General features: G+C 35.3%; 1 protein-coding gene across 1 annotated transcript in view; it reads left to right on the top strand.

Moving 5' to 3' along the window:
* Positions 1–27,448, top strand: part of MAN1A2 (mannosidase alpha class 1A member 2) — a 176,936-nt gene that overhangs the window by 66,455 nt on the left and 83,033 nt on the right. The window contains exons 6-7 of the mRNA XM_010374015.2: positions 7,491–7,585; positions 25,514–25,637. Coding sequence (XP_010372317.1) covers positions 7,491–7,585; positions 25,514–25,637 — 219 coding nt within the window. The remainder of the gene's footprint in view (positions 1–7,490; positions 7,586–25,513; positions 25,638–27,448) is intronic.

The following is a 27,448-nucleotide window of genomic DNA, read 5'->3' as shown; positions in this document are numbered from 1 at the left end:
AGTGTTTATGATTTAAACTTTATTTTTTAGTTTTTCTACTTTTTAAACTAAGCAAATATTTTGTAATAGATAATAAAATATGGATTATTGGCCGGGCGCGTTGGCTCATGCCTGTAATCCCAGCACTTTGGGAGGCCGAGGCGGGCAGATTGCCTGACGCTGGGAGTTTGAGACCAGCCTGGCACCAGCCTGGCCAGCATGGTGAAACCCTGTCTCTACTAAAAATAGAAAAATTAGCTGGGCATGGTGGCAGATGCCTGTAATCCCAGCTTCTCGGGAAGCTGAGGCAGGAGAATCACTTGAACCCGGGAGGTGGAGGTTGCAGTGAGCCTAGATCGTGCCATTGCATTCCAGCCTGGGCAACAGAGTGAGACTCCATTTCAAAAAAAAAAAAAAAATATATATATATGGATTATTTATTTGTCAAAAGTCTAGTTAAGAGATAGAATGCATCTAGTTACTTGAACAGAGAAAATTTAATATGAAGTTTAATTAGGTATAAAGTTGTTAACTAGGTAAATGCTAGATTAAAAAGAATATAGGAATCACAGAGGTGGCTCCTACAGGAAGCAAACAGGGTTGACATAAGATGGGGAAGAGGTTTTAATTAGTAAAACTTAGAAACTTTAAGAGGAAGGATTATCCAAAGCTGAAACTCAGACCTCTGATGAGAGTGGGCTAGCAGGTTATTGCTGGTGCTGATGTCTTTGGGGTGGGTGATAGTTACTGATGTCTTTGAGGGTGATAAAGCTGGTTCTACGAGTATTGGAGAAACTTCCAAATGAATCCAGCTGCTGCTATAGGAAGAGACTCCCCTTGCTGATGTGAAGTCTTAGAAAAGCAATCCAACATTGGGGCCTGAGCATATCTCTCCCTGCACATTTGTGCCAGATGTACCAGGAATGCAAGTCCCTGACTGCTCTTTACCCGTATAATCACAATTGTGCTTGTAGGGATGAGGTAATGTCTTACCCTGGATAAACAGGCTTACTTTCACTTACTATAGAAGAGATACCGCAAGCTGAATGTTCTCCTATAATGTAACCCACTGTGTGTACAGGCATTCATCATGGGCCCTGTGCATCATCCCAGTGCAATAGGGATGGAGGTGGGGCATATACAGTGAATGCAAATGAACTTGAAGCTTTGGCTGCTACTTTACTATAAATAATAAAGTCTTTTAACTCTGACCCAGGAGTCTTGTGTCTTCTGCCAACATTTATGAAATTGTGGCAGGCTGACTTATTAGCTTGCAAGTATAGTAAAATCTTAGATTTCATTGTGAGTTTTAAAATTATTATTTGCAGGTTCCTTTTAAGAGGGAAGTGTGTGTGAATATGTTTCTATCTCTTTGTGTGTGACCTCCACTTGGTCCTGAGGGACAGCCATCTAGCCTTTTAAGGGTACATGTGCTCACGGTGATACTGAAAAATTTATCCAGAATGCAGTATAGAGAGTGAAAGAGGGAAAATAAGCAAAAGAGTTGAGAGATGAAAGTACATTGAGAGGTTTCAGAGAATATTTGGTAGAAGTCTCAGATGAGTTTAATGGAGCAAATAATATGTGAAAAGATAATCAAGAACAAAGAAGAAATATTAAAAGCTACCAAAGAGAAAGGGCTGATTACTTAAAAAAGAATGACAGCTGACAGTAGAGTTATCAGTAGCAATTTATGTCAGAAGATTTTAGAGTAGTATCTTTAAACTGCTGAGATAAAATAGCTACCAACCCAGAATTTTATATTAGACAAGCTGTCATTCAAGAGGGAAGATACAAGATAAAAGACAAAAAGGTATACACATCAATTAATAGAATATTTTTGAGGAATTTATTAACTATAAAAATTAAGATTAGATAATGCAAGGTGTAGGTGTGTATGCATGTGTGTGCACGTGTGTGTGTGTGTGTGCGTGGTCAAGAACATGGACTCTAGAGCTGGACTGCCTGGGTTTAAATTCAGACTAACTGCTTAACTACCTGTCTGACCTTGGGAAATATACTACTTATTCATTTTATGTCAGTTTTTCTACTCTGTGAAATGGGGGCAAAATTAATACTTATCTCACTAGCTTGTTGTGAGGATTATGAGTTAATATGTTTGTCATCATCATCATCATCATCATCATCATTATCCCAACATTTTTGTAGAACATATTAAAAAGTCCTTAAAGCCCTTGCCTGTTAGTATCACATATTAGGGGGATAGAGTTGCTATGGAAATGGGAGGAGATAATTTGTTTATTTTAAATCTCTGTGCCTTTTGTCTTAATTTATTCAATACTTGTTGAGCATCTGCTATATGCTAGGCACTGTTTTAAGCATTGAGAACAAACAGATTTAAAACAAAGAAATTCTTGTACCCCTATGTCTTATGTTTTACTGTGGGGGAAATAGGGAATAAATAAGATAGATATGTGAGAGAGTGTGTATGTATACACTTATACAGTCATGACCACATTAACTGTGTTTCAGTCAACAATGGATATGATGGTGGTTCCATGAAATTATAATGGAACTGCAAAATTCTTATTTCCTAGGGGCATTTTAATGATCTTGACCCTGTGTAGGCCTAGGCTAATGTTTGTGTTTGTGTCTTAGTTTTTAACAAAAAAGTTTAAAAAGTAAAAAAATAATTTTTTAAATAGAAAGTGGCTTATAGAATCAGGATATAAAGAAAGAAAATATTTTTGTACAGCTGTAAAATATATTTGTGTTTTTGAGCTAAGTGTTATTATAAAAGAGTCAAAGAGTTAAAAAAAAAAACCCAAAAAGTTTATATAGTAAGGTTATAGTAAGCCAAAGGTAATTTATTATTTTGAAGGATAATTGTAAAAAATAAATTAGTGTAGCCTAAGTGTACAGTGTTTAAATCTACAGTAGTGTTCAATAATGTCCTAGGTCTTCACATTCACTCACCACTCATCCTCTGACTCTCCAGAGAATTTCCAGTCCTGCAGGTTTCGTTCATGGTCAGTGTCCTGTACAGATACACCATTTTTAATCTTGTATTCTGTATTTTTACTGTACTTTTTCTGTGTTTAGGTAAACAAATACTTACCATTGTGTTAAAATGACCTACAACATTCGGTAAAGTAATGTGCTATATAGGTTTGTAGTATAGGAGTCATAGGCTGTACCATATAACCTAGGTGTGTGGTAGGCCTTACCATCTAGGTTTGTGTAAGTATACCCTATGATGTTTGCACAATGACAAAATTGCCTAATGATGCATTTCTCAGCACATATCTCTGTCATTATACATGATGGAACATACACTGTTAGCAATAAGCCCCCAAGGAGAAAAATAAAGCGGGATGGGGCATAAAGGATTTTACATTTCAAATAGGATGGTTAGGGAGTCCATGAAAAGGTAACATTTGTGTGAAGACCTGAAGGAGATTAGCAGGTGAGGCTATTTTTTTTAAGAACCTTTAATAGGCCTAGCAAATGAAAAGACGGTGAAATGAAAACATACCTGGCATCCTTAGAGGACAACAAAAGAGGTGAGTGGAGCTGATGTAGAGTGTGTGAGGGACAGAGTGAATGAAGGAGAGTGCATGAAGGAGGGGGTGAAGCCATAGAAGGTTATGGGGATACATCTTTGATATAGGTGTATACCCTTTTTAAGGACTGTGGCTTTTGCTCTGAGTGAGATAGGGAGCCATTTGAGGGTTCTAAACTGTTGACTTCTATTTAACACTCCCACATTGACTGCTTGATTGAGAATAGGCTGTAAAAATATTATCTTAGTAACTTAAGTACTCTAATAAATAAAACAAGCATAAGAAGCATATATAGATCCTAATGCCACTTCCCTCCTCAAGAATCTACAGTGGTTCTGTGTTACCTATTGTGTTGTCTTAGCTTTTTTCTTTTTCTTTTTTTTTTTTTTTTTTTGGAGACAGTCTCGCTCTGTTGCCCAGGCTGGAGTGCAGTGGTGTGATCTTGGTTCACTGCAACCTTTGCCTCCCGGCTTCAAGTGATTCTCTGGCCTCAGCCTCCTGAGTAGCTGGGACTATAAGCGCACACCACCACACCTGGCTAATTTTTTGTGTTTTTAGTGGAGATGGGGTTTCACCATATTGGCCAGGCTAGCCTCAAACCTCGGGCCTCAAGTGATCCACCCATCTTTGCCTCCCAAAGTGCTGGGATGATAGGGGTGAGCCACTACTCCCAGCCTGACTTTCATTACTTATACTTTAAAGCTCTTCGTAATATTGCTACATTGTGTCTGTTAAATTTTATTTCTTCCAGTTCTTCTGGACCTAGGGTCAATTCTTCTGATCCTAATTCTTCAAAACCTAGGACTGATTTTAGTGTAGTTCCATTACTTATAATTTATTCTGATAAAAATAACTGGAAAGTTTTACATTTTACATACAATCAATACATGAAAGTTTTTTTCTATGAATGAAATGTTTGGAAGTCTTCTTTTAAGTACTTTTGAGACTCTTGAACCTGTGAATAATTTATTTACTTTCATCATTTTATCAGTCAAGAGTCCTAGTTTCAGGAACCAGAATCCATTTTAGCTAGTGATTTATTGGAGGGTACTGATAGCTGACAATCTTTGGGAAAGTTAGGAAATCAGATACTTTTGTTACACACTTGGATCCCTGCAGCCAGGGGAAATGCTTAAGCATAGGATGTAGCTGATGAGTACCAGTTTTATTGTCTTCATTACCCCTATAGTATCTATGAAGCCAGAGACCAGTCACTAGAACTTCTATTAGAACTACCACAGAAGAATCAAATACCTCCACCACAGTGCTTCCAAGACAAGCAGCCTCCCATCATGTGACCACTGCTTCAGTGTGCTCACTTGTTCCTTCTAAATGTCACATATTTGTTTATACTTGGCAGTGCCTTGGTCATTCTAGCCCCTTAGCTGGAGTGGAGTCTGGCAAATGTTATGTATAACTTTCCATTCTCTGCAATACATGAAGGTATGCTTGAAAGAGGATTTGAATGGGTTTTGAGTATCTGTTACATTCATAATAAAAGAAATGAGAGTTAATATCCTTTTTCTACCATTGGATGGGTAGTAGTCAACCGTTTGATAACTTTTGTATTAACGAAGATATCATGAAAGAGCCACTCATAAATTGCTGGTAGAAATGTAAATTAGTAAAACGTATACGGAGGGAAAATTGGTAGTAACTTACCAAAATTTCAAATGCTTATACTGACTGAGACAACAAATTCACTTCTGGAATTTATCTTAGATAGCCGTATGCTGTAGAAACAAATGTCCATTAATAGAGGACTGAGTAAATAAATTGCAGTATATCCATAAAAGAGGAAATTCTGCAACCACCAAAGAGAATGAGATGGCAGCCATTTGTAGGCTGCTTTGGAAAGCTCTCCAAGATACAAAACAATAAGTTAAAGAAGCAAGTTCAGAATGTGTGATATTCTGTGTTAAAGAGAGACAGAGACTCTGAGTGTGTGTAAATTGCAACAGAATTTCTGTTTTTGTGAGGGTTTGGGAATGAGGATTTTATGTGGCATGACCAGGAACCACGTATACCATGAAACTGATTTGGCACAAAATACAAAGAAGCTAATAGGTGGTTGCATTATAAAAGGAATTGTGTGGCTGAGGGACAGAACTGAAAAAGAGACTTAACTTTTTACTTTTGATACTGTTTGGATTTTGTATTATTTGCCTGCATTGCATACTGAAAACTAATTTGCTATTGCTGTTGCCCACCAAAATATTTTTCTGAAAATAGGGAAGATAAGTCTAAAATATATTGTTAAAGAGTTTATATATTTGTGAATAAATTAAGATTTATATACTATGTAAGGGATTTTTTTCTCAATGACATCAGGGTGTTGTTTTCTTTTAGACCCGTCTACTATAACTGTTTATATGTTAATTGCTATTAATGACACAATATTTTTAGCTGAAAATTAGACAATATGTTATTGGTTTATTCTGGGAGTGAATTGAGCATGCTTTCTATTGAGAAAAAGTTTATATTTGTAGGTCATTTCATCACTTTTAATTTTGTATGTAGAAAAGATGTGATACAAAAATGTGTGATTAACAAATATGTAGTATTAATATTAGTTCCTAGATAAGAAAGTTGATTCCTTTGACTTCATGGTAAACAGAAGCAATACCGTTTGCTATATAAGGTAACTTGTCTTTACTAGCATGTAAATGTTAATAAAGAGAGAACTGATTTTACATTTGCTTTTCCTAATTAATGAGATGGATATGAGAACATTATTACAACTTTGACTTTAAATTATAATGTTTTTCTTTGGAGTTTTGATGTTAAAGTAGATATTGAAGGAAATGGTAAATTGTAGATGTGTGAGTATATCTAATTAAAAGTTCTGCTGAGGCAGAACTTTGTCTTGTTGAGGGAACTTTGGAACATCTTAATGAGGGACAGAGTGAATGCAGGTGAGTGCATGAAGGAGAGAGTAATGGGGATACGTTACCTCTATGATATTTCCTTATCTACTTGTACATATTTCTCTCTAATGTTTTCTATCCCCAGTAATGTTGGTATGCTTTGTTATAATACAGTCTCAACTCAAAATTTTGATTCATTCCAGATCTTCAACTACTTATTATATTATTAGTAGAATCTAATAATACTTTTATCAAAAGCATTTGGCTGCAGTAAAAAGATGGAATTTTAAGTAACCAATCAATTTGCAGACCATTTGAGAGGGGATAGACTTGACACATATGGGACAGTGTGCTACTTTTCCTAACAGAACATTATGACCCAGTCACAGTTTGGAATCTTGAAGTGAGTGGTCTCTAAAATTAAGTACACACACTTATCTGTTGGGATATACTAAGAAAATAGTAGAAATTTTACTATATACATCTTGATAATACTACATGCTAAGAAAATAGTAGAAATTTTACTATCTATATGATTTTAAAAGTTTGGAAACCACTGATATTTAGGCAGTTAATTTTGGATATAAAAAAGCAGCAATTGGGACTGACAAATGAAGCATTTATAACTCTCAAAATAAACTTAGCATGTGAACTCAAATGTTTCCTTTCCTTTTTTTAAATAATATGATTAAACCTTGATGGAAAATTTTGAGACATAACATGTTCAGAGTAACTTAAGGGCATTTATGCAAATTAAGTTACCTCTTTTGCTTATATTTTGAACTAAACCTGTTTACCTTGGATGAAAAATCCATAGCCTAATGTTTCTTCTTAAATTTTTTGCCAGCTGAAAATAGACTATCAACACCAAAACTATGTCCTTCCTTTTCAGTTAATTGTAGTTTCAGGCCTTTGCATGGTTAGCTTTCCTTAGTATCCAGTTTGCAAACATAGTCTCTGATTGCCAGATGCTGCATGGTACCAATGAGATGCTTTTTCCCACCCTGTACTCCCGTGTACCCAGTACCTTGTGCTATGTATACTATGAGAGAGAGAGCGCGCAATAAGTAAATGACTCCTAATGGCTATCATTTATGAATATTCATGTTTTAAATCTCAGATATTCAAGATTAAAGCAGTGCAATTGGCTGAGAAACTCCTTCCTGCCTTTAACACACCTACTGGGATTCCTTGGGCAATGGTGAATTTGAAAAGGTAACTCTATATGGGTATTCTTATTCTGGAAGAATTGTTTTGACCTTTTTAGTCTTAGAAATTTCTAATGAGTCACCCCCACATTTTTTAAAGACTTATATTGTTTTTCTCTATATATAATCTTTATTTTCTTATATGCATAAATGTGTTTCTTTAAAACATTTTCTGATTTTTAAAATATGTCCTTTACTTTGAAACAGGTTAGCTGTCTTAACTTCATTGCAGTTTTTACCACTTGTTTCTCTAAGTCTAGATTTCTCTTCCTCACCTGTGTGGTATACAGTATTTGTTTCTTTTATTTGCTTATTCGTTTCCATTTAGTGCTAGAATAGGGTCAAAGTACATTCCCCCTGTTTTTCTTTTTATATACCACTTGCTGATCTTCTAAGTGAAAATAGAAAATAATATACCTAGAAATGAGGGCTTCCTATTGCTGAATATCATATTAAAGATAAAGACATAATTCATGATGTTGACTGCGGGGTTTTTATTATAGCATCTATGCTATTGAAGTTCAAAGTGAACTCTTAAGCATCATTCTTTATAATCTGTTTTATTCTAATTGAAAACATTGGTTTTTTACATAGAAATAGATGAAATGTTTTCTTTGGACAACTTTATATTTATGTAAAGATATACAATTAACATTTGAATAATGTCAACATATTTGAACTTGCGTTTAAGTAATTTATGCTGACTGAAATTTGTTCTGTTCCTTTTTTCTCCTAGTAAAATTTATTCATCATAATGTTGGAATTTGGAAATTACCTAAAAATTTGATTGTTGTTCTCCTTGCCTTCAGACCCTTTAGAATAAAAGTTAGGAACGTTTATTTTTCTAGAGATGTGAATCTATGACATTATTTTTAAAAATGACTCGATTTTAGTAAAATGTTTCTAACTGAAGAACTTTATTGAGTTTAGATTTACATTGAGATGTCAGCAGCATTTAATACTGAACATTAAATCTAACTTTACTATCTCTGATTTCATGCACTATATATAGTGCAGATTACCTCCTTAGTGAGGAAAAAGCTGGTTGGAGTTCCAGAGCAAGCTCCATGGAAGGATATGGCCAAGTGATGTTGTGTATACACTTGTTCTCTTTCCTTAGTTTTGTGACAGATTTTGTGATATTTCCTTCAGGATCATTGTCAGAATCAGACATTATTATCTACTTAGATAATAATTAAAACTTAATTCCGAAAGGAAGACAGACTGGAGGTTCTTTTGTTTGTCTACATAGAGGAAAAGAACTTGAAAATCAAGATTAAATTGCAGAACTTCTAATTTAAGATTGAGATTAAAGTAAAAAGGTTTCCAAGGACCATGCTGTGAGCTTTCTATAAGATAAATTTTAATTTAAATCCTTTGGTATATAAACAAATACATACTTTTACTTGAGTTTTTATATCATGAATGTAATTATTTACCTATTTAAAATTTTTTAAATAAATTTTTTGCAGAGAAAGGATCTTATTTTGTTGCCTAGGCGGATCTCAAATTCCTGGCTCAAGCGATTCTCCTACCTCCCAAAGTGCTGTGATTATAGGTGTGAGCCACTGCACCTAGCATTATTTACCTGTTTTTTAAAGTTTTTTTTTTTTCTTGGCTGGGGTCTACGCATTTCCCACACATAGGCCTTCCGTCAGTCTTAATAGTCTATCGTATTTATCTTCTACAGTATGATACAGCAGACAGAAATAAAAGCAGAGCTTTTTTTGTAATCTTTGTTTTATCACTTTAGTGGCTTGCTTTTCTGCTTACCTTTCTCACTCAGTAATACTCCATGGAAACATGATTCCAAGTTACTCAGTAAAGATCTAAATAAATCTTTGTGATGAATACCGAGTGAGAAATGGGATAGTTATACTATAATTTATTCATTAATTTTCGTATCAGTGGTATTTGTTTCCATTATTTTCCTACCACAAACATTGCTACAATAGCATCCTGTTATACATGTCCTTATGTAGCAGGAATTTTATTTCTTGGACAGTGGTTCTCAAGAACACGATTGCTATATCAAAGAGCATGTGCCTTTTTTTTGTTTGTTTTTCCTTTATCTGTGGGACAGATTTCCAGATGTAGGATTCCTGGATAAAAGGGATATGTATTTTTAAATTTAATAGATATGGCCAAAATGTGTTCCAGAAAGGCTGTTGTACATTTCCACCAACAATATGTGAGAGTCTTTAAATGTCTGCAGGTATAAATTCTTTTTAATTTTTGACACAGTGGTTGCTATAAAATATTCATTGTTTGTATTTTCTGACTAGTGAATTTGAACATCCTTTTCATAAATCTATTGGACATGTAGATTTGCTTTTTTGTGAATTGTCTATTCCTGAGTCTTGCTTGAGTTCTTTCTTTGTCTTTTTCTAATTAATTTATAAGGTGTTTTGTAGATCATAGAATTCTTTTCTCTCTACTCGTCTGTTGGTCTATCTTTATAATAATTTATGATTAATAAGTTTTAAACTTTTATATATTCAAATATATCTTTTATAACTTTTAGTTTACAGTCTTGGTTAAAAAAATTGTCTCCATCTATATTTTTTACATTCTTCGAGATTTCCATAAAAGCTTTGAAATATTGCTTTTCTAAAAAAATTGAAGTATGGCATTAGTTGTGGCGTTTTCATCAGTTACATCAATTTCCTTCATAAGATTGAAGAAATTTCCTTTTATTCCTATTTCACTGAGATGTTGTTGTTGTTGTTTTGTCATGAATGGATGTTAAATGTTGCCAGATACTTTTTTTTCCATCTATGGAGATAATCATAAGGTGTTTCACCTTTATTCTTTTAATATGGTAAATTACTTGTAAGATTTTCAAATGTTAAATCAACCTTGAATTTCTTAGATATTCCTTGGCCAAAATGTATCCTTTTAATATTTTGCTGTATTTTATTTCCTAATACCTTTTGAAATTATATGATGGATATTGGTAGGAATTTTATTTTTGGAATGCCTTTGTCAAATTTTGGTGTGAGTTACCCTCTTTAAATGAGGTATTATTAAATTATTAAAATCGTTTTTTTCAGAAGTAATTCGTGGAGTGCTGTAGTTACTTCTTTCTTAACTGTTTGATAGATAGACCTAAGTACAACTACCTGGGCCAGAAATTTTCTTTGTTGGAAAGTTTTTAATCACAAAATTTGTGTGTGTGTGTGTTTGGAGGGGGCTGGTTTGGAGACAAGGTCTTACTCTTTTGTACAGGCTGGAGTACAATGGCACAATCACAGCTCACTGCAGCCTTGACCTGCTGGGCTTAAGTGATCCCCCCATCTCAACCTCTCTAGTAGCTGAGACTACAGGTGTGTGCCACCACACACAGTTAGTTTTATTTATTTTTGTAGAGATGGGGTCTCACTGTCTTGTTCAGTCTGGTCTCAAACTGCTGAGCTCAAGTGATCCTCCCTCCTTGGCCTCCCAAGGTGCTAGGATTACAGGTGTGAGCCACTGCACGCTGCCCAAATTTTCATGTGTGTGTGTTTGTGTAAATTTATATGTATACGTATATATGAAAATTTATATATACTTTATATAATATATATAAGGTATATATAAACATATATATCTTATATTCAGATTTTGTTTTATTTTGTGTCAGTTTTAGTTAATTTTAAAGAAATTTCTTTATTTCACTTAAATTAGAAAATTTGGTGTAAAGTTGTTCCTGTGTTACTTTCTTTTTTACTTTTCATCTTTGTAGATTCTGTAGCAACAACTACTTTCATTCCTGATTCTAGTAATTTGTATTCTTTCTTTTCTCTTTACTAGTTCACTGAGGCATTTGTCAAATTTGTTAATCATTTCAAAAAAGTACTTCTGTTTTTGTTAATTTTTACTTGTTTTTGGTTTTTTTACTTTGTTTTACTTGTTTTGCTCTTTTTCTGGCTTCTTACATTGGAACTGTAGGTTGTATCTTTCTACACCGATCTTATACCTTTCTCTCTTTTCCTGCCATAAACTACTGTTTTTCTATAGAGCTATAAATTTCCCTCCAAGGACTGCTTTAGCTACATTCTAGAAATTTTGATATTTTTTTTTGTTATTATTCAGTTCAAAATAGTTTCTCATTTTCCTGTAGAACTTTTCCTTTGATGCATTAGTTTTGTTATAATTGTGTGGTTCAATTGCCAAATTTTAGGTAGTTTCTTAGATATCTTATTGTTTTCATTTCTAATTTAATTTCATTGTGGTCATAAAAATTACTCTACAATTTGAATCCTTTCAAATTTATTACAACTTGTTTATAGCTCAGCACATAGTCTTTCTTGGTAAATACACTTGATAAGAATGTGTATTCTGCAGTTGTTGGGTGTAACATTTCGTATATATCAGTTAGGTTAAGGTGGTTAGTGGTGTTTAGATCATGTGTATCTTTCCTGATTTTTTGGTATAAATTGTTTTATGCGTTCCTGAAATGAAGTGTTAAACTGTCCCAAGTATGATTGTGGAATTGTCTCTTCTCTATTTCTGTCAATTTTTTGCTTCATGCATTTTGATGAAGCTTTACTCTCAAGTACTTAGACATTTATTATATGTTTTCCGATGACTTGAGCCATTTGTTATTCCAGTGTGTCTTCATCTCTGGTAATGCTTTTGTCTTGAAGTTTATCAGATATTAATGTAGCTGCTCTACCTTATGCTTACTGTTGTCATGGTTTATCTTTTTTCCATTTATTTTCAGCTTCACTGTATTAACTATAGTGCTGCTTTTGGAGACAGCATATAGTTTGGATCATAATCCAAATTTTGTTATTCAGTCTGACAATATTGACATTTTACATCATTTAGCAATAAGTCTAGAAAAATATTTTGTATCAACACTTTGTATATATTTATCTCATTGTTTTTAAGAGCTTCATAATATAATGCTTAGGAAAATATTGACTTAATTCTGTATCAGTGAACTAATAGATTATTTCTAGATTTTAATACTATCAAAAAATATTGGATGAAGTATCCTGCATATGTTGGAAATGGTGTGTGTGTGTGTGTTTGTGTGTGTGTGTACATATACATGTGTTGGTATGACTTTGGCAGAAATAGTGGATCAAAGAATTATGTACATTTTTTTTTCTGTTGTTAGGTACTGTGTTCTAGAGAGGATATGCCAGTTGACATTTCCTTAATAAGTATGTGAGAATGTGAGAATGACTCTTACCTAACCTTTTGAAAATATGGTTTACTTTTACTTATCAGATAGGCAAATATAAAATCATGTTTCAATGTTTGTTTTATTAATTTTTGAGTGAGATTGAGTTTATTTTATTCACTCAATGGATAGCTTTTTTATGTCCTTTGTTTGTTTTTTATTGGCTATTTTAAAAAAAATCAGTCCTTAAGATATTTTTGTATATTAGCTGGATTAGTACTTTGTCATGTAAATTGCAAAATTTTTTTTTGCTATTAATAGCATAGTTTGAAGTGGAGTAATGTGATGCCTCCAGCTTTGTTCTTTTTGCCTAGGAATGTCCTGGCTATCTGAGCTCTTTTTTGTTTCCATATGAATTTTAAAATAGTTTTTTCTAATTCTGTGAAGAATGTGAGTGTTTAATGGAAATAGCATTGAATCTATAAATTGTTTTGGACAGTATGGTCATTTTCACGATATTAATTCTTTCTATCCATAAGCATGGAATGTTTTCCCATCTGCTCGTGTCCTCTCTGAGTTCCTGGAGCAGTAGCTTGTAGTTCTCCTTGAAGAGGCCCTTCACTTCCCTTGTTAGCTGTATTCCTGAATATTTTTTGCGGCAGTTCTGAATGGGAGCTCATTCATGATTTGGCTCTCTGCTTGTCTGAATATGTTTAAAAGAAAACTGAACATGTTTTAAAGAAAGAAAATTCAGATATCCAACAATAAACTTTTATAATATCCGTAATCCAATGCAAAATTACTTTACTTTATGGTATGCAAAGAAGCAGCAGAAAAATGTAGCCAATTATTCTGTAGCCCAGAGAAAAATCTGTTCATAGAAACAGACATGGAAGTAACAGAGGTGATGAAGATAGCCGTAAAGGACTTTAAATAGCTATTGTAAGTGTGCTTGAGGATTTAAAGGCAAATGTGAAGAATGAGAAGAGATTTTAAAAAGGACCAAAGTGGAACTTCTAAAGGTGAGAAATATATGAAATAAAAAATTTACTTGACAAACTTAAAGGCAGATTTGACACTGCATCAGAAAAGATCAGTAAGCTTGAAGACAAAACAGTAGAAACCACCTAAACTGAAGCACAGAAATAGAAATAAAAAGCTAGAGTATGGAGAGAAGCATATCCAGTTACCTATGGGGCAGTGTCAGATGGTTTAACATACCTGTAATGGAGTGATGGGAGTGGCAAATTTGGGAGTGGGAGGAGTGGCTGAAAAACTACAGGCATGAATTATTCTATTGTGCTTCACTTAATTGTTCTTTGCAGATATTGCTTTTTTCCTTTTTATTTTTATTTTTTAACAAATTGATGATTTGTGTCAACCGTGTGTTGAGCAAGTCTGTCAGTGCCATTTTTCCAACAGCATATATCACATTTTGATAATTGTCACAATAGTTTAAAGCTTTTCATTATTATTACATCTATTATAGTTATCTGTGATCAGTGATCTTTCTTGTTACTCTAGTAATTATATAGGGCACCATGAACAAGCAGTCATAGATGATGGCAAACTTAATCGCTAAATGTTGTCTCTGCTCTGACTGCTCCACAGATTTCATTCTTCCTTCTCTCTCCTTCTCCTTGGGCTTCCCTACTCCCTGAGACAGAACAATGCCAATAAATAACCTTTCAATGGCCTTGATGTATTCAAGAGACAAGAAGAATAGCATGTCTCTCACTTTAAATAAAAAGTTAGAAATAGGCTGGGTGCAGTGGCTCACACCTGTAATCCCAGCACTTTGGGAGGCTGAGGCGTGCAGATTGCTTGAGCCTAGGAGTTCGAGACCAGCCTGAGCAACATAGTGAGACCCTGCCTCTACAAAAAATACAAATATTAGCTGAGCATGGTGGTGTGTGCCTGTAGTCTCAGTTACTTGAGAAGCTAAGGTGGGAGGATTACTTGAGCCCAGGAGGCAGAGCTTGCAGTGAGCTGAGATCCTGCTACTGCACTCCAGCCTGGGTGACAGAGCCAGCCCCTGTCTCAAAAGAAAAAAAAAAAAAAAAAAAAGCTAGAAATAATTAAGCTTAGTGAGAAAGTCATGTCAAAAGCTAGGCCTCTGGTGCCAGTCAGCCAAGGTGTGAATGCAAAGGAAGAGTTCTTGAAGGAAATTAACAATGCTACGCCAGTGAAACACACGAATGATGAGAATGTGAAATAGCCATATTGCTGACATGGAGAAAGTTTGAGTGGTCTGTGTAGAAGATGAACCCAGCTATAACATTCTTTTAAGCCAAAGCCTAATGCAGAGCAAGGCCGTAAGTCTTTTCACTTCTGTGAATGCTAAGAGAGGTGAGGAAGCTGCAGGAGAAAAGTTTGAGGCTTAGAGATTGATTCACTAGGTTTAAGGAAGGAATCTGCCTCCAGAATATAAAGGTGACAGGTGAAGCAACAGTACCAGTAGAGTGGGACATTGCTGAAAAGATGCCTAAAAATGTGGAACAACTTTGGAACTGGGTAACAGGCAGAGGTTGGAGAAGACGAAGACAGGAAAATGTGAGAAAGTTTGGAAATTTCTTGAGACTTGTTGAATGGCTTTACTTAAAATGCTGATAGTGATATAGACAATAAAGTCCAGGCTGAGGTGGTCTCAGGTGGAAATGAGGAACTTCTTGGGAAACGGAGCAAAGGTGACTCTTGTTATGTTTTAGCAAAGAGACTGGTGGCATTTTGCTCCTGCCCTAGGGATGTGTGGAGCTTTGAACTTGAGAGAGATGATCTAGGGTATCTCGCCGAAGAAATTTCTAAGCAGCAAAGCATTCAAGAGGTGTCTTGGGTACTGTTAAAGGCATTCAGTTTTATAAGGGAAGCAGAGCATAGAAGTTCAGAAAAGTTGTAGCCTGACAATGTGATAGGAAAGAAAAGCCCATTTTCTGAGGAGAAATTCAAGTCTGCTGCAGAAATTTGCATAAGTAACAGGGAGCCAAATGTTAATCCCCAAGACAATGGGGAAAATGTCTCCAGGGCATGTCAGAGGTCTTCATGGTAGCCCCACCCATCACAGGCCCAGGGCCTAGAAGGAAAAAGTGGTTTCATGGGCTGGGCCCAGGGTCCCCTTGTGTGCAGCCTAGGGACTTGGTGCCCTGCATCCCAGCCTCTCTAGCTGTGGCTGAAAGGGGCCAACCTAAAGCTCGGCCTATGGCTTCAGAGGGTGCAAACCTCAAGCTTTGGCAGCTTCCATGTGGTGGTGAGCCTGCCAATACACAGAAGTCGAGAATTGGGGTTTGGGAACCTCCACCTAGATTTCAGAGGATGTATGGAAATGCCTGGATGTCCAGGTAGAAGTTTGCTGCAGGGACAGGGCTCTCTGTCTTGGAGAACCTCTGCTAGGGCAGTACTGAAGGGAAATGTGGAATTGGAGCCCCAACACAGAGTACCTGCTGGGGCACCACCTAGTGGAGCTGTGAGAAGAGGGCAACCATCCTCCAGACCCCAAAATGGTGGATCCACCAACAGCTTGCACCATGCATTTGGAAAAGCTGTACTCAATGCCAGCTGGTTCAAGCACCCAGGAGGTTGGGCTATACCCTGCAGAGCCATAGGGACAGAGCTGCCCAAGGCTGTGTGAATCCTCCTCTTGCATCAGTGTGACCTGAATGTGAGACATGGAGTCAAAGGAGATCATTTTGGAGGTTTAAGACTTGACTGACCTACTGGATTTCAGACTTGCATGGGGCCTGTAGTCCTTTATTTTGGCAGTTTCTCCTATTTGGAATGGCTGTATTTACCTAATACCTGTACACCCATTGCATCTATAAAGTAACTAACTTGATTTTGACTTTACAGGCATGTAGGCAGAGGGGACTTGGCTTGTCTCAGATGAGACTTTGGATGGTGGACTTTTGAGTTAATGCTGAAATAAGACTTTGGGGGACTGTTGGGAAGGCATGATTGGTTTTGAAATGTGAGGACATGAGATTTGGGAGGGGCCAGGGGCCGAAGGATACAGTTTGGTTGTGTCCCCACCCAAATCTCATCTTGAATTCTCATGTGTTGTGGGAGGGACTCAGCAGGAGGTAATTGAATCATGCTGTTCTCGTGATAGTGAATAAGTCTCACGAGATCTGATGGTTTTAAAAAGGGGAGTTTATTTGCACAAGCTCTCTTCTCTTGTCTGCCACCATGTGAGGTGTGCCTTTCACATTCCACCATGATTGTGAGGCCTCCCCTGCCACGTGGAACTGTAAGGCCATTAAACCTCTTTCTTTTGTAAATTGCCCAGTCTCAGGTATGTCTTTATCAGCAGTGTGAAAATGGACTAATGCAGTGTGATGGCGCACACCTGTAGCCCCAGCTACTTGGGAAGCTAAGGTAGGAGGACTGCGTGAGTTCAGGAGGCAGAGCTTGCAGTAAGCTGAAATCGTGCCACTGCACTCCAGCCTGGGGGACAGAACCAGATCCTGTTTCAAAAAACAAAACAAAACAAAAAACAAAACCCAGCCAGGTGCAGTGGCTCACACTTGTAATCCCAGCAGTTTGGGAGGCTGAGGAAGGCGGATCACCTGAGGTCAGGAGTTTGAGACCAGCCTGGCCAATGTGGTGAAACCCCATCTCTACTAAAAATACAGAAATTAGCTGGGTGTGGCGATGCATGCCTGTAATCCCTGCTACTTGGGAGGCTGAGGCAGGAGAATTGCTTGAACCTGGGAGACGGAGGTTGCAGTGAGCCAAGATCACGCCACTGCTCTCCAGCCTGGGCGACAAGAGCAAGACTCTGTCTCAAAACAAAAAAGTTGGAAATAATTAAGCTTAGTGAGGAAGGCATGCCAAAAACTAGGCCTCTCATGCCAAACAGTCAGCCAGGTTGTGAATGCAAAGGTAGAGTTCTTGAAGGAAATTAACAGTGCTGTGCCACTGAACACATGAATGATGAGAAAGTGAAATAGCTATATTGCCAACATGGAGGAAGTTTGAGTGGTCTGCATAGAAGATGAAACAGTTACAACATTCTCTTAAGCCAAAGTCTAACGCAGAGCAAGGCCCTAACTCTCTTCACTTCTCTGAATGCTGAGAGGTGAGGAAACTGCAGAAGAGTTTGAGGTTTACAGAAGTTGGTTCATAAAGTTTAATGAAGGAAGCTGTATCCGTACCATAAAGGTGACACGTGAAGCAGTAAGTGCTGATGTAGAAATTGCAGCAGGTGATCCAGAAGATCTAGCTAAGGTAATTGATGAAGGTGACTACACTAAACAACAAATTTTCAATGTAGATGAAACAAGTTTCTACTGGAAGATGATGCCATCTCATAGTTAAAGAGAAATCAATGCTTGGCTTTCAAGGACAGGCTGACTCCTGTTGGGGACTAATACAGCTGATGATTTTAAGTTGAAGCTAGTTCGTGTTTACCATTCTGAAAATCCTAGGGCCTTTAAGAATTTTGCTACATCTACTACCTGTGGGGTCTGTAAGTAGAACGACAAAGTTCAGATGAGAGCACATCCGTTGATGGCAGAGTTTAAGCCCACTGTTGAGACCTACTGCTAAGCAAGAAAGATCTCTTTCAAAATATTACTGCTCATTGACAGTGTACCTGGTCACCTATTTTCTACAGTGAACATGCCCAAGATTAATGTTGTTTTCATGCTTTCCAACATCCATTCAGCAGCCGATGGGTCAAGGAGTGATTAAGACTCTCAAGTCTTATTATTTAAGGATTGCATTTTGTAAGGCTATAGCTGCCATAGATAGTGATTCCTGCGAGAGATCTCAGCAAAGGAAATGGAAAACCTTCTAGAAAGGAGTCACTATTCTACATGCCATTAAGAACATTTGTGATTCATGAGAGGAAGTCGAAGTATCAAACAGGAGTTTGGAAGAATTTGATTCCAGTCCTCATGGGTGATTTTGAGGGGTTCAAACTGAAGTGGAGGAAGTAACTGTAGATGTGGTGGAAATAGGAAGAGAACTAGAATTAGAAGTGGAGCCTGAAGATGGGACCGAATTATTGTAGTCTTATGATAAGACTTGAACGGATGAGGAGTTGCTTCTTACAGATGAGCAAAGAAAGTGGTCTTGAGATAGAATCTACTCTTGGTGAAGATGCTATGAAACATTGTCAAAATGACAATAAGGATTTAGAATACTATGTAAACTTAGTTGATAAAGCAGTGTCAGGATATGAGAGTGGACTCCAAGTTTGAAAGAATTTTTGCTGTGGACAAAATGCTGTCAAACAGCATCACATGCTACAGAGAGATCTTTTGTCTTACACAGAACTGAAACAGGAAGAATCAAATCAATACAGCAGACTTTATTGTTGTCTTCATTTTAAGACATTGACCCAGCCACCCCAGCCTTCAGCAGCCACCACCCTGATGAGTCAGCAACCATCATTATCAAGGCAAGACCCTCCACCAGCAAAAAAGAGTATGACTTGCTGAAAGCCTCAGATGATCATTTGCATTTTTAGCAATAAAGTATTTTTCAAATTAAGATATGAACATTATTTCGACATAATGCTGTTGCACACTTAAAAGGGTACAGTATAATGTAAATATAACTTGTATATATACTGGGATATGAAAAAGTTTGTGTGACTCATTTTGTTGCAATATTTGCTTTATGGAAGTAGTCTGTAACCAGGCCCATAATATCTCTGAGATATGCCTGTTTTTAAAGAAGTAATGTCTAGAAATTTATCAGATTTGTTAAACAGCTGTAAATTCACAGATTTCAACATTTGATGGAACCCAGCAGGATAAATATAAAGAAACATGATGCCTGAAAATCTGTGACTAGAAAAAGAAAAGTTTTAAACAGCCAGAGAAGAAAGACATTTACACTGTGGAACCAAAATAGAAATACTTCCTTCTTATCTTAAGTAATACAGTCCAGAAAACAATTGAATCATCTTGAAACTGTTGGAAGAAAAAAGTCGATCTTGAATTCTATAGCCACTGAAAGTATTCTTTAAAAACAAAGGTGAAATTAAGACATCTTCAGGCAAATAAAATTTATTTATTGCCAACAGACCTGTATTGCTAGAAATTTTAAGGAACTTTCTAATGACACCAGATGGAAAAGCAGATTTACACGAAGAAGGGAAGGGCACTGGAAACAGTAAATATTTGAGTAAATGTAAAATGCTTATTTTTTTCTGTTTTGGTCTTTGTTTAAAGCAAAAATAATAACCTGCATAGTGGAGCCTATAATATACATAGAAGAAAAATTTGTTACCACAGTTACATAGAGGATAGTATAGAAATGTGAAGCCCTTACATTATATGTGAGGTGATATAATACATAAAGGTCTACTGTGGGAAGGTTAATGGTTTATGTTGTAATGCCTAGAGGAGTCATAAAAAAATAAGCCAGTAAAGAAAGTGGAATACTAAAAACTACTCAATCCAAATGAAGGCATGAATGGAGAACGAAACAACTACTGGGAAAAATAGACAATGAAAAGGCAAGATAGTAAACTTAGGTTGGTAGGATGTAAAATGGTAGAGAAACTTTGGAAAACAGTTTGACTGTTTTTCAAATATTTATCATATCAACAGGTATATAGATAAATAGTTATCATATTCATGCAATGGAATACCACTTAGCCATAAAAAGAATCTTAACTGCTGAGACACAGCAATATGGGTGAATCTCAAAGACATGTTGAGTGAAAGAACCAAACACAGGAGCATATACTGTATCATGTTTACATGAAATTTTAGAACATGCAAGACTAATCAGTAGTGAGAGGAAGCAGATTGAGAGTTGTTTGAGACTTGGTAGGGAAGTGTGTGCGTTGATTGCAAAAGGGATAAGGACATGTTTTGGAAGGATCGACTTGGTTTGTATACCAATCTTTGTTTTCATTTGTCATAACCCCATTGAATGGTGCACCTGAAAGGATGCATTTTTGTATGTAAATTATACGTCAATATATAGTTAAAAGAAAAATAAACCAGATCCTATGCTTGGCTGAGGGGCTGTGTAGTAACAAAAAATAACATTACCTTATAATTGAAGGACAATTTTAACTTTGAAAACATATTTAAAAAAAAGTTTGTAAAAATACAGAATTAAAGTTAGAAGACACCAATGAGTATGTAAAATGTAATAGACAACTCATATTAAGCTTATGTAGGCATACAGTTTTCCAAAAGGATAGATGAGAATGTGTTAACAGATTGCTTTGGGACTGAGAGTGATTGGAAGAGGTAGAGGGCTTAGAGAGAGACATTTTTTTTTTTTTACTTTATGCTTTTTCAGTGCCATTTAACATTTTAAATTGTGAGTATATTACATATCCCCTCAAATTAAATGAAAATGTAACAAAAATCAGACTTCATTTAAAAATAAAAATTAAAGTTGTTATATTCATCTGCTGTCAAGGAAGTTTTTTACTTAAAAAATTTTTAAAGCATCTGCTATAATAAAAAGGTGAGAAGAAAGCCATTCTTACATTTCAGCTTTACTTGTAGACTAGTATATTATCTGTCAAAAGCCCTTAAAGCAATTCAACCTTCGTTAATGTACCCGAAGAAATTGGATGTATGGACTAAGGAAGACGTCTACAAAATGTTTATCACAGCGTATTTCACAAAATCATAAGTACAGGTCGAACGTTCAGGAGTAAGGTCATTTGTTAAGCAAATTTGGTAGTCCATGAGGTAAAATAATATGTTGCCACATAAATGATGTCATACATAAAATATTTACATTATATTAAAAATATAAGCCAGATTATGGCATCATATAATGAGAATGACCATACAGTGTATTATTCATAAGAGTACAATTTCAGAATGAATGGGGGAGCTGAAATAATTAAAACTATTTAATTTTCAGAGTATTTAATCACTGACAAATTGGTTTTATTTTATTGGGTATCCTGTAAAATAATTCTGCTATAAACCTGTATTCTAAAATGAAATTATTAAAAACATACATTCTTGTGTATTTATCTAAATTTGAAATTATTGGCACTTTCAATTGACTCTTGCATGCTTTTATTAGAGAAGGTATTCTCCCTACAGTTGCTCAGAGCAAATTCTGCTTAATTGCAGGATATTCTCAATTCTAAATTTTTGCATATTAAAACATTTAAATATTTCAGACCAGATATTGTTACAAATGCCATTCTTTTGCTTTCATTCAGAATACCTTCCACAAATCTGAGATATTTTTACGTTGACTTTTATTTGTAATTATTTTAAATAATCTTCCAGTTTAGATGACACAGAATCGTATAACTTCTCAATTTCATTCCATTGAAGTATACAATATAAATAAATCTAATTGAAAATAGGAGCTCCATCAAACCATTATTCCTACAAATGAAGATACTTCAACTTAAGCTTACACATTGAATGCTTTAATTTCTTTAGTTCATTCCTTGCTTTTGTTGGAATGCATTTCAGTATCAGCCTGTTTGCAAGCTTTGTTTCCAATAACTGCAGTTTCCTGAAAGCTTTACTCCATTCTTTCAATACATCGATTAAATATATTCAGCTGACTTTGAACAAAATGCAAATCAAAATATAGAAGACTCATTATCAGAACAATTTAATATGATTGTAGAATGCTTAGGTTGATTTACTGTCAAGAGTTTACCAAACATTTTTAGAGTCTTTCCTTTTGCTGGTGGTCAGGTAAGAGAAGCATCATATGTTTTGCTTGCTTGTTTTTGTTTTTGGTATTCCTTGCAAATTTTTTGTTACTCAGGTTCTCTGAGTATATATATAAATTTCAGTATCCAGACCTTTTACTTTGATCAGTTGAAAAAAACAAAACATTTGCATGAAATTATGATCCGGTTATTTTTTGGCAGCTCATCATCATTTTATAGTTGGAATTTTTTTGTCCTCAGCAGCATTGTATCTCGTTCTTAGGAATTTTCTTATTTTTCTGAGTTGCTAGGATATATGTAAGTATCAAGTTTAATATTTTAGATTCTTCCTGTGACACGATGTAAAAAATGTAAAAACCTTGTTTACAATTTAGTATTTTGAAAAGTGTTCCTTTTTGACTTTTGGCTGGAAGTTCTTTTTATAGAGAATGGCAAACTGTTGGACTTCGTAAGTTTTGTTTTTATAGTTGACCACACTGTAATTCATCCACTATGCTGAAACCTAGTTAATCTTTCTAAATGGTACCTTAAAGTTATTCGTGACTTTCCATCACACTTAACGACTAAAATTTTACCATGGCCTACAAAATTATTACATAGTCCAGATTATACCTTGCTTTTTAACCTCATCCTAAGTCATTCACTTCCCCTTGCTTTCTGAACTCTGGCCAAATTAGCCTCCTTCCTTTCCCTCAAGGCCATTACATTTGCTGTTTCCCTTACTGGGAATTCTGTTTTTCCAGATCTTTTAATTACTGGCTCCTCATCATTCAGGTCTCGGTTCAAATCACATCATTTTAGAAACATTTTCTCTGAACATAATATGTAAAGAGCCTTTTTTCTAATTCACTCTCTATCCCTAGTACTCAACATTCTATTTTTCCTTTTTAATTTTCTTCATAGCAACTATCGCTGTTTAAAATGATCTTATTTATTGTAGAAGCAGGAATAGTATATGTCAGGTTCACCACTCTCTCACAGCATAGTAAACACTTGCATTTGTGAAATGAATGTCTCATGTAGTTACTATATCCATATTTATTCTCTGATTCTCACTTCTAGCTATAAAATATCTTAGTGGTATTTGCCTTCCATGTTTTCAGACAATTTAAAAATAGCACCAAACAAGGAACTTTAAGCAAGGTTGTGATATGTTCTTACATTTATTTTAATGTTTTCTAAACACAAATAAAATATAAGATGTGGAATTGACAGAATACAAGTGAAGATAAGATGAGAAAAAATATGTATAAATATATATATTTTTTGAGACGGAGTTTCGCTCTTCTTGCCCAAGCTAGAGTGCAATGGCGCAATCTCAGCTCATGGCAACCTCCGCCTTCCGGGTTCAAACGATTCTCCTGCTTCAGCTTCCCGAGTAGCTGTGATTATAGGCGCCTGCCACCATGCCCAGCTAATTTTTTTGTATTTTTGGTAGAAATGGGGTTTCACCCTGTTAGTCAGGCTGGTCTTGAAATCAGGTGATCTGCCTGCCTCGGCCTCCCAAAGTGCTGGGATTACTGGCGTGAGCCACCCCACCTGGCAAAAATATCTATACTTCTCCCTTTAGATCCTAGAGAATGGTCTAGAGTTCTTGTAGGAATAATCTAGGAACTCTGCTGCTTGAACAATCTAGACTTCCAGTTCCAACCATGAAATACCTTTTATCAGACTACCCTCCTACCAAAAGCAGTCATGAAAGCTAGACAAAATATGTAAAACCAAATGATTTGAAGACACTGAAATGCAATTAACTCAGGTAGAACTTGAGGGGCTATGATCCTAAGGTCATCGCCATGTAAACATTGGCTTTTTCCCTGAGGATATGTTCTAAATCATGTTCAGAGCAATAGAGGCCATATCTAAAGTGGCAGTCATTTCGGGCAGAGGAGACAATGGTCAGGCCCTGGAGCTGCTAAAATGACTGAAACATAGGGACAAAATCTCATATGGGAAGAAATTGCAGAGGAAAAGCCCAAAATTTATGGACAAATTTCCCTCAAGTCATTGGTGATTCTATAACCACATATATAGGGCAAACAAGACTCAAAGAAACCCAGCAGAAAATAGCAGAAGGAAATTAAAGGGCTAAGGAGAAAATTTAACAGCCACATGATAGTGGGGAAACAGGTTAGGCTCCTTAGGTGCCCTTGGTAAATACCCCTGGCTTCCAACTGAAATTCCCAGGTCCATTTCTGGAAGTTGGGGTAAAAACAGAAATGGACTGTCTTTAACAAAGCCTAAAACACAATATAGTCTGCGTTTACTCAGTCTGTGTTTAGAAGAAATTTAACCTTTTTAGAAGATAATGTAATTCAAAGCTTCTACAATTTTTCATTTATGTAGTCTGGCTTCAAATAAAAAATTACTGAACAGGTTAAAAAAAGAAAATGCAAGAGCATATTCTAGAGATTATATCTGCACAAATGAAATGTTTATGAGATTATTCACTGAAAAATGTTCATGATAGCAAAATATTGGAAATAGCCCAAGGAACCATCATTAGGGAATTTATTAGACAAATTGTGTATGTTTATATAATATATTAATTTTCACACAGACACTATCATCATTTGGTGCAAACCAGTTCTTTATTGTATGATGCTGTCCCAATCATTTGCTACAGGGCAGTTTATAACTTTGGACCTGGCACAATAAGTGGAGGTTGCACATTAAAGTTTTGAGACAACTCAAAATGCTCCCACACATTTTCATGTGCCTCTAGGGTGGGGCATTCCACTTGAGAATCATTAATATTATGGAATTCTGTACAACTGTAAAAAAAAAAAAACAAACTGAGAAAACTGTTTGTGAACTGATATGGAAAGACCACCAACTTGCTATGTTTTGTTTAAGAAAAGAGGACAGTGAGAATATATATTTGGATTGCCTATATTTGCATAAAACATTCTGTAGTAATACGCAAGAAAGGAATGAAAGTGATTTTCTTTGGGTCCTGGTGAGGTGACTGGAGATGAGAATGGGTGAAATATATTTACTGGATTTTAAAAATACTGTTTTAATTTTTAGAACATGGATTTATTACCTATTTAAATTTTTAATGCTATTTTAGATATAAATAAGCTATTGTGTCAGATATAATAATTTCTAAGTGATCTATTTAAAATTTACATATTCATTAAACAACTGTTTTGGTCTTTTCCCAATCCTGTCTCCTTTTACTTTTCCTTTTCATTCAGTGGAGTAGGGCGAAACTGGGGCTGGGCATCTGCAGGTAGCAGCATTCTGGCTGAATTTGGTACACTACATATGGAGTTCATGCACCTCAGCTACTTGACAGGGGACCTGATTTACTACAAAAAGGTTTGTTTTCTTGCCTTCTTTTCTTTGTTTGTTATAAAGAGTCCTTCAAGATTGGCCCAAAGATTTGATTAATGCTTAAAATGTTTGCCTTTCTAGATATATGTTTATTAGGGCTTTAGCCTTTATTTTTTCTTTTGAAGTTACTCAAAGAAATGTCCTTTCTATTTAGGACATATTTAAAATATTTATTGTTATTTGAGAAGTTATAACCACTATTACATTTTTTTAAAAGTTTCATTGCTATTTTTATGCAGCATTGTGCTGCAGTACCTAGCCAGCCTGGTAAGACAAGAAAGACAATATGTTTTGTCTTTGTCCACATGTTTAAGAACTGAAAAGGAAGAAAGAAAATAGTAGTTATTCACAGATTACGTGATTATTGACCTATTACTAGAAACAAGAGTTTAATAGGTTTTTTAAATAGATGATCAATATGGATGTTAAAAATCAGTAGTATTTCTCTACACCAGCTACAAAAGGCAAGAAAATGTCATTTTGCAAAAAGATACCTTATGTAATAAAACAAGAGTCTATATGTTTCCTACAAATAAATCTAACAAAAGATAAAGTTCAAATTTTTACTCAGCCATGAAAAAAGAATGAAATCCTTTCCTTTGCAGGAATATGGATGGAACTGCTGGGGGACGTTATGTTAAGTGAAATAAGCCAAGCACAGAAAGACACATATTATATGTTTCATTCATATGTGGGAGCTAAAAGAAATTGATGTCATGGAGGTAGAGAATAGAATGGTGGTTATCAGAGGCTTGGAAGGGTAGTGAGGAGAGAAGGATAAAAAGGGGTTTTTTAGTGGGTACAAAAGTGCAGTTACACAGAATGAATAAGATCTAATGTTTGATAGCACAATAGAGTGACTCTAACAATGATTTGTTTTATATTTCAAAATAGCTAGAAGAGAAGATGTAGAATGTTTCCAACAGAAGAAATGATAAATGTTTGAAGTAATGGGCATTTCAGTTACTCAGATTTTATCATTACACATTATATGCTAGTATCAAAATATGTACAACTCTTTCATATCCATAAAAATTAAAAATTAAAATTTAAAAATACAAAACTTTATTAAATGACATTGAAGAGGATATAAATAAATGGAGGGATGTCATTTATGTATAGGTAAACAATATCATAAAAATTTCAGTCATCTCCAAATTTGTAGCATAAATTCAGTGCCAGTGAAATCTCTAATGGCCGTTTTCCTCCCAATGGAGCTTGAAAAGACACCTCTAGAATTTATACAGTAAAGAAACATTCTAGACACTTGTGAGGAAAAACACACTGGCTGGATTTACATTGCCCAATTATCAACATTGACAATGTAGTATTTGTTAATAGGGACAAACAGACAGACGAACAGAATAGATAGCCCTTAAACAGACCTACATATATGTAGAAACTTGTTATAACAAGTGTTGCGCTGTGAATTATAATAGTTAATTCCAGGAACATTAAAGGCTTAACTTTAAAAAATAAAACACTGACATTTTGAGAATGAAAAATGTATGCCCTTGGGGTAAAAAGGATTTTTACAATGGGAAACAAAAAATATTAGCGAGTAAAAATACCCTATAACCCAGCAATTCCATTATTTGGTATGTATATTTACATTATATACATAGAAGCATTGTTTGTATTGGCAATTTATATAATAAAATACAAAACAGTAATAAAATATGGATTATGTTTGTATCCATTAGTTAAAAGAATACGATACAATTTTTATAAAGTTCAAAACAAAGCTGAACAGTATATTGTTTAGGGATTCAAAATAGTTTTGATAAATTGTTGAA

The sequence above is a fragment of the Rhinopithecus roxellana genome, chromosome 8 (genome assembly GCF_007565055.1).
Source record: "Rhinopithecus roxellana isolate Shanxi Qingling chromosome 8, ASM756505v1, whole genome shotgun sequence".
In the NCBI taxonomy this organism is placed as follows: domain Eukaryota; kingdom Metazoa; phylum Chordata; class Mammalia; order Primates; family Cercopithecidae; genus Rhinopithecus; species Rhinopithecus roxellana.
Note: the sequence above shows the minus strand (reverse complement) of the source record. Positions and strands in the feature narration are given on the sequence as shown.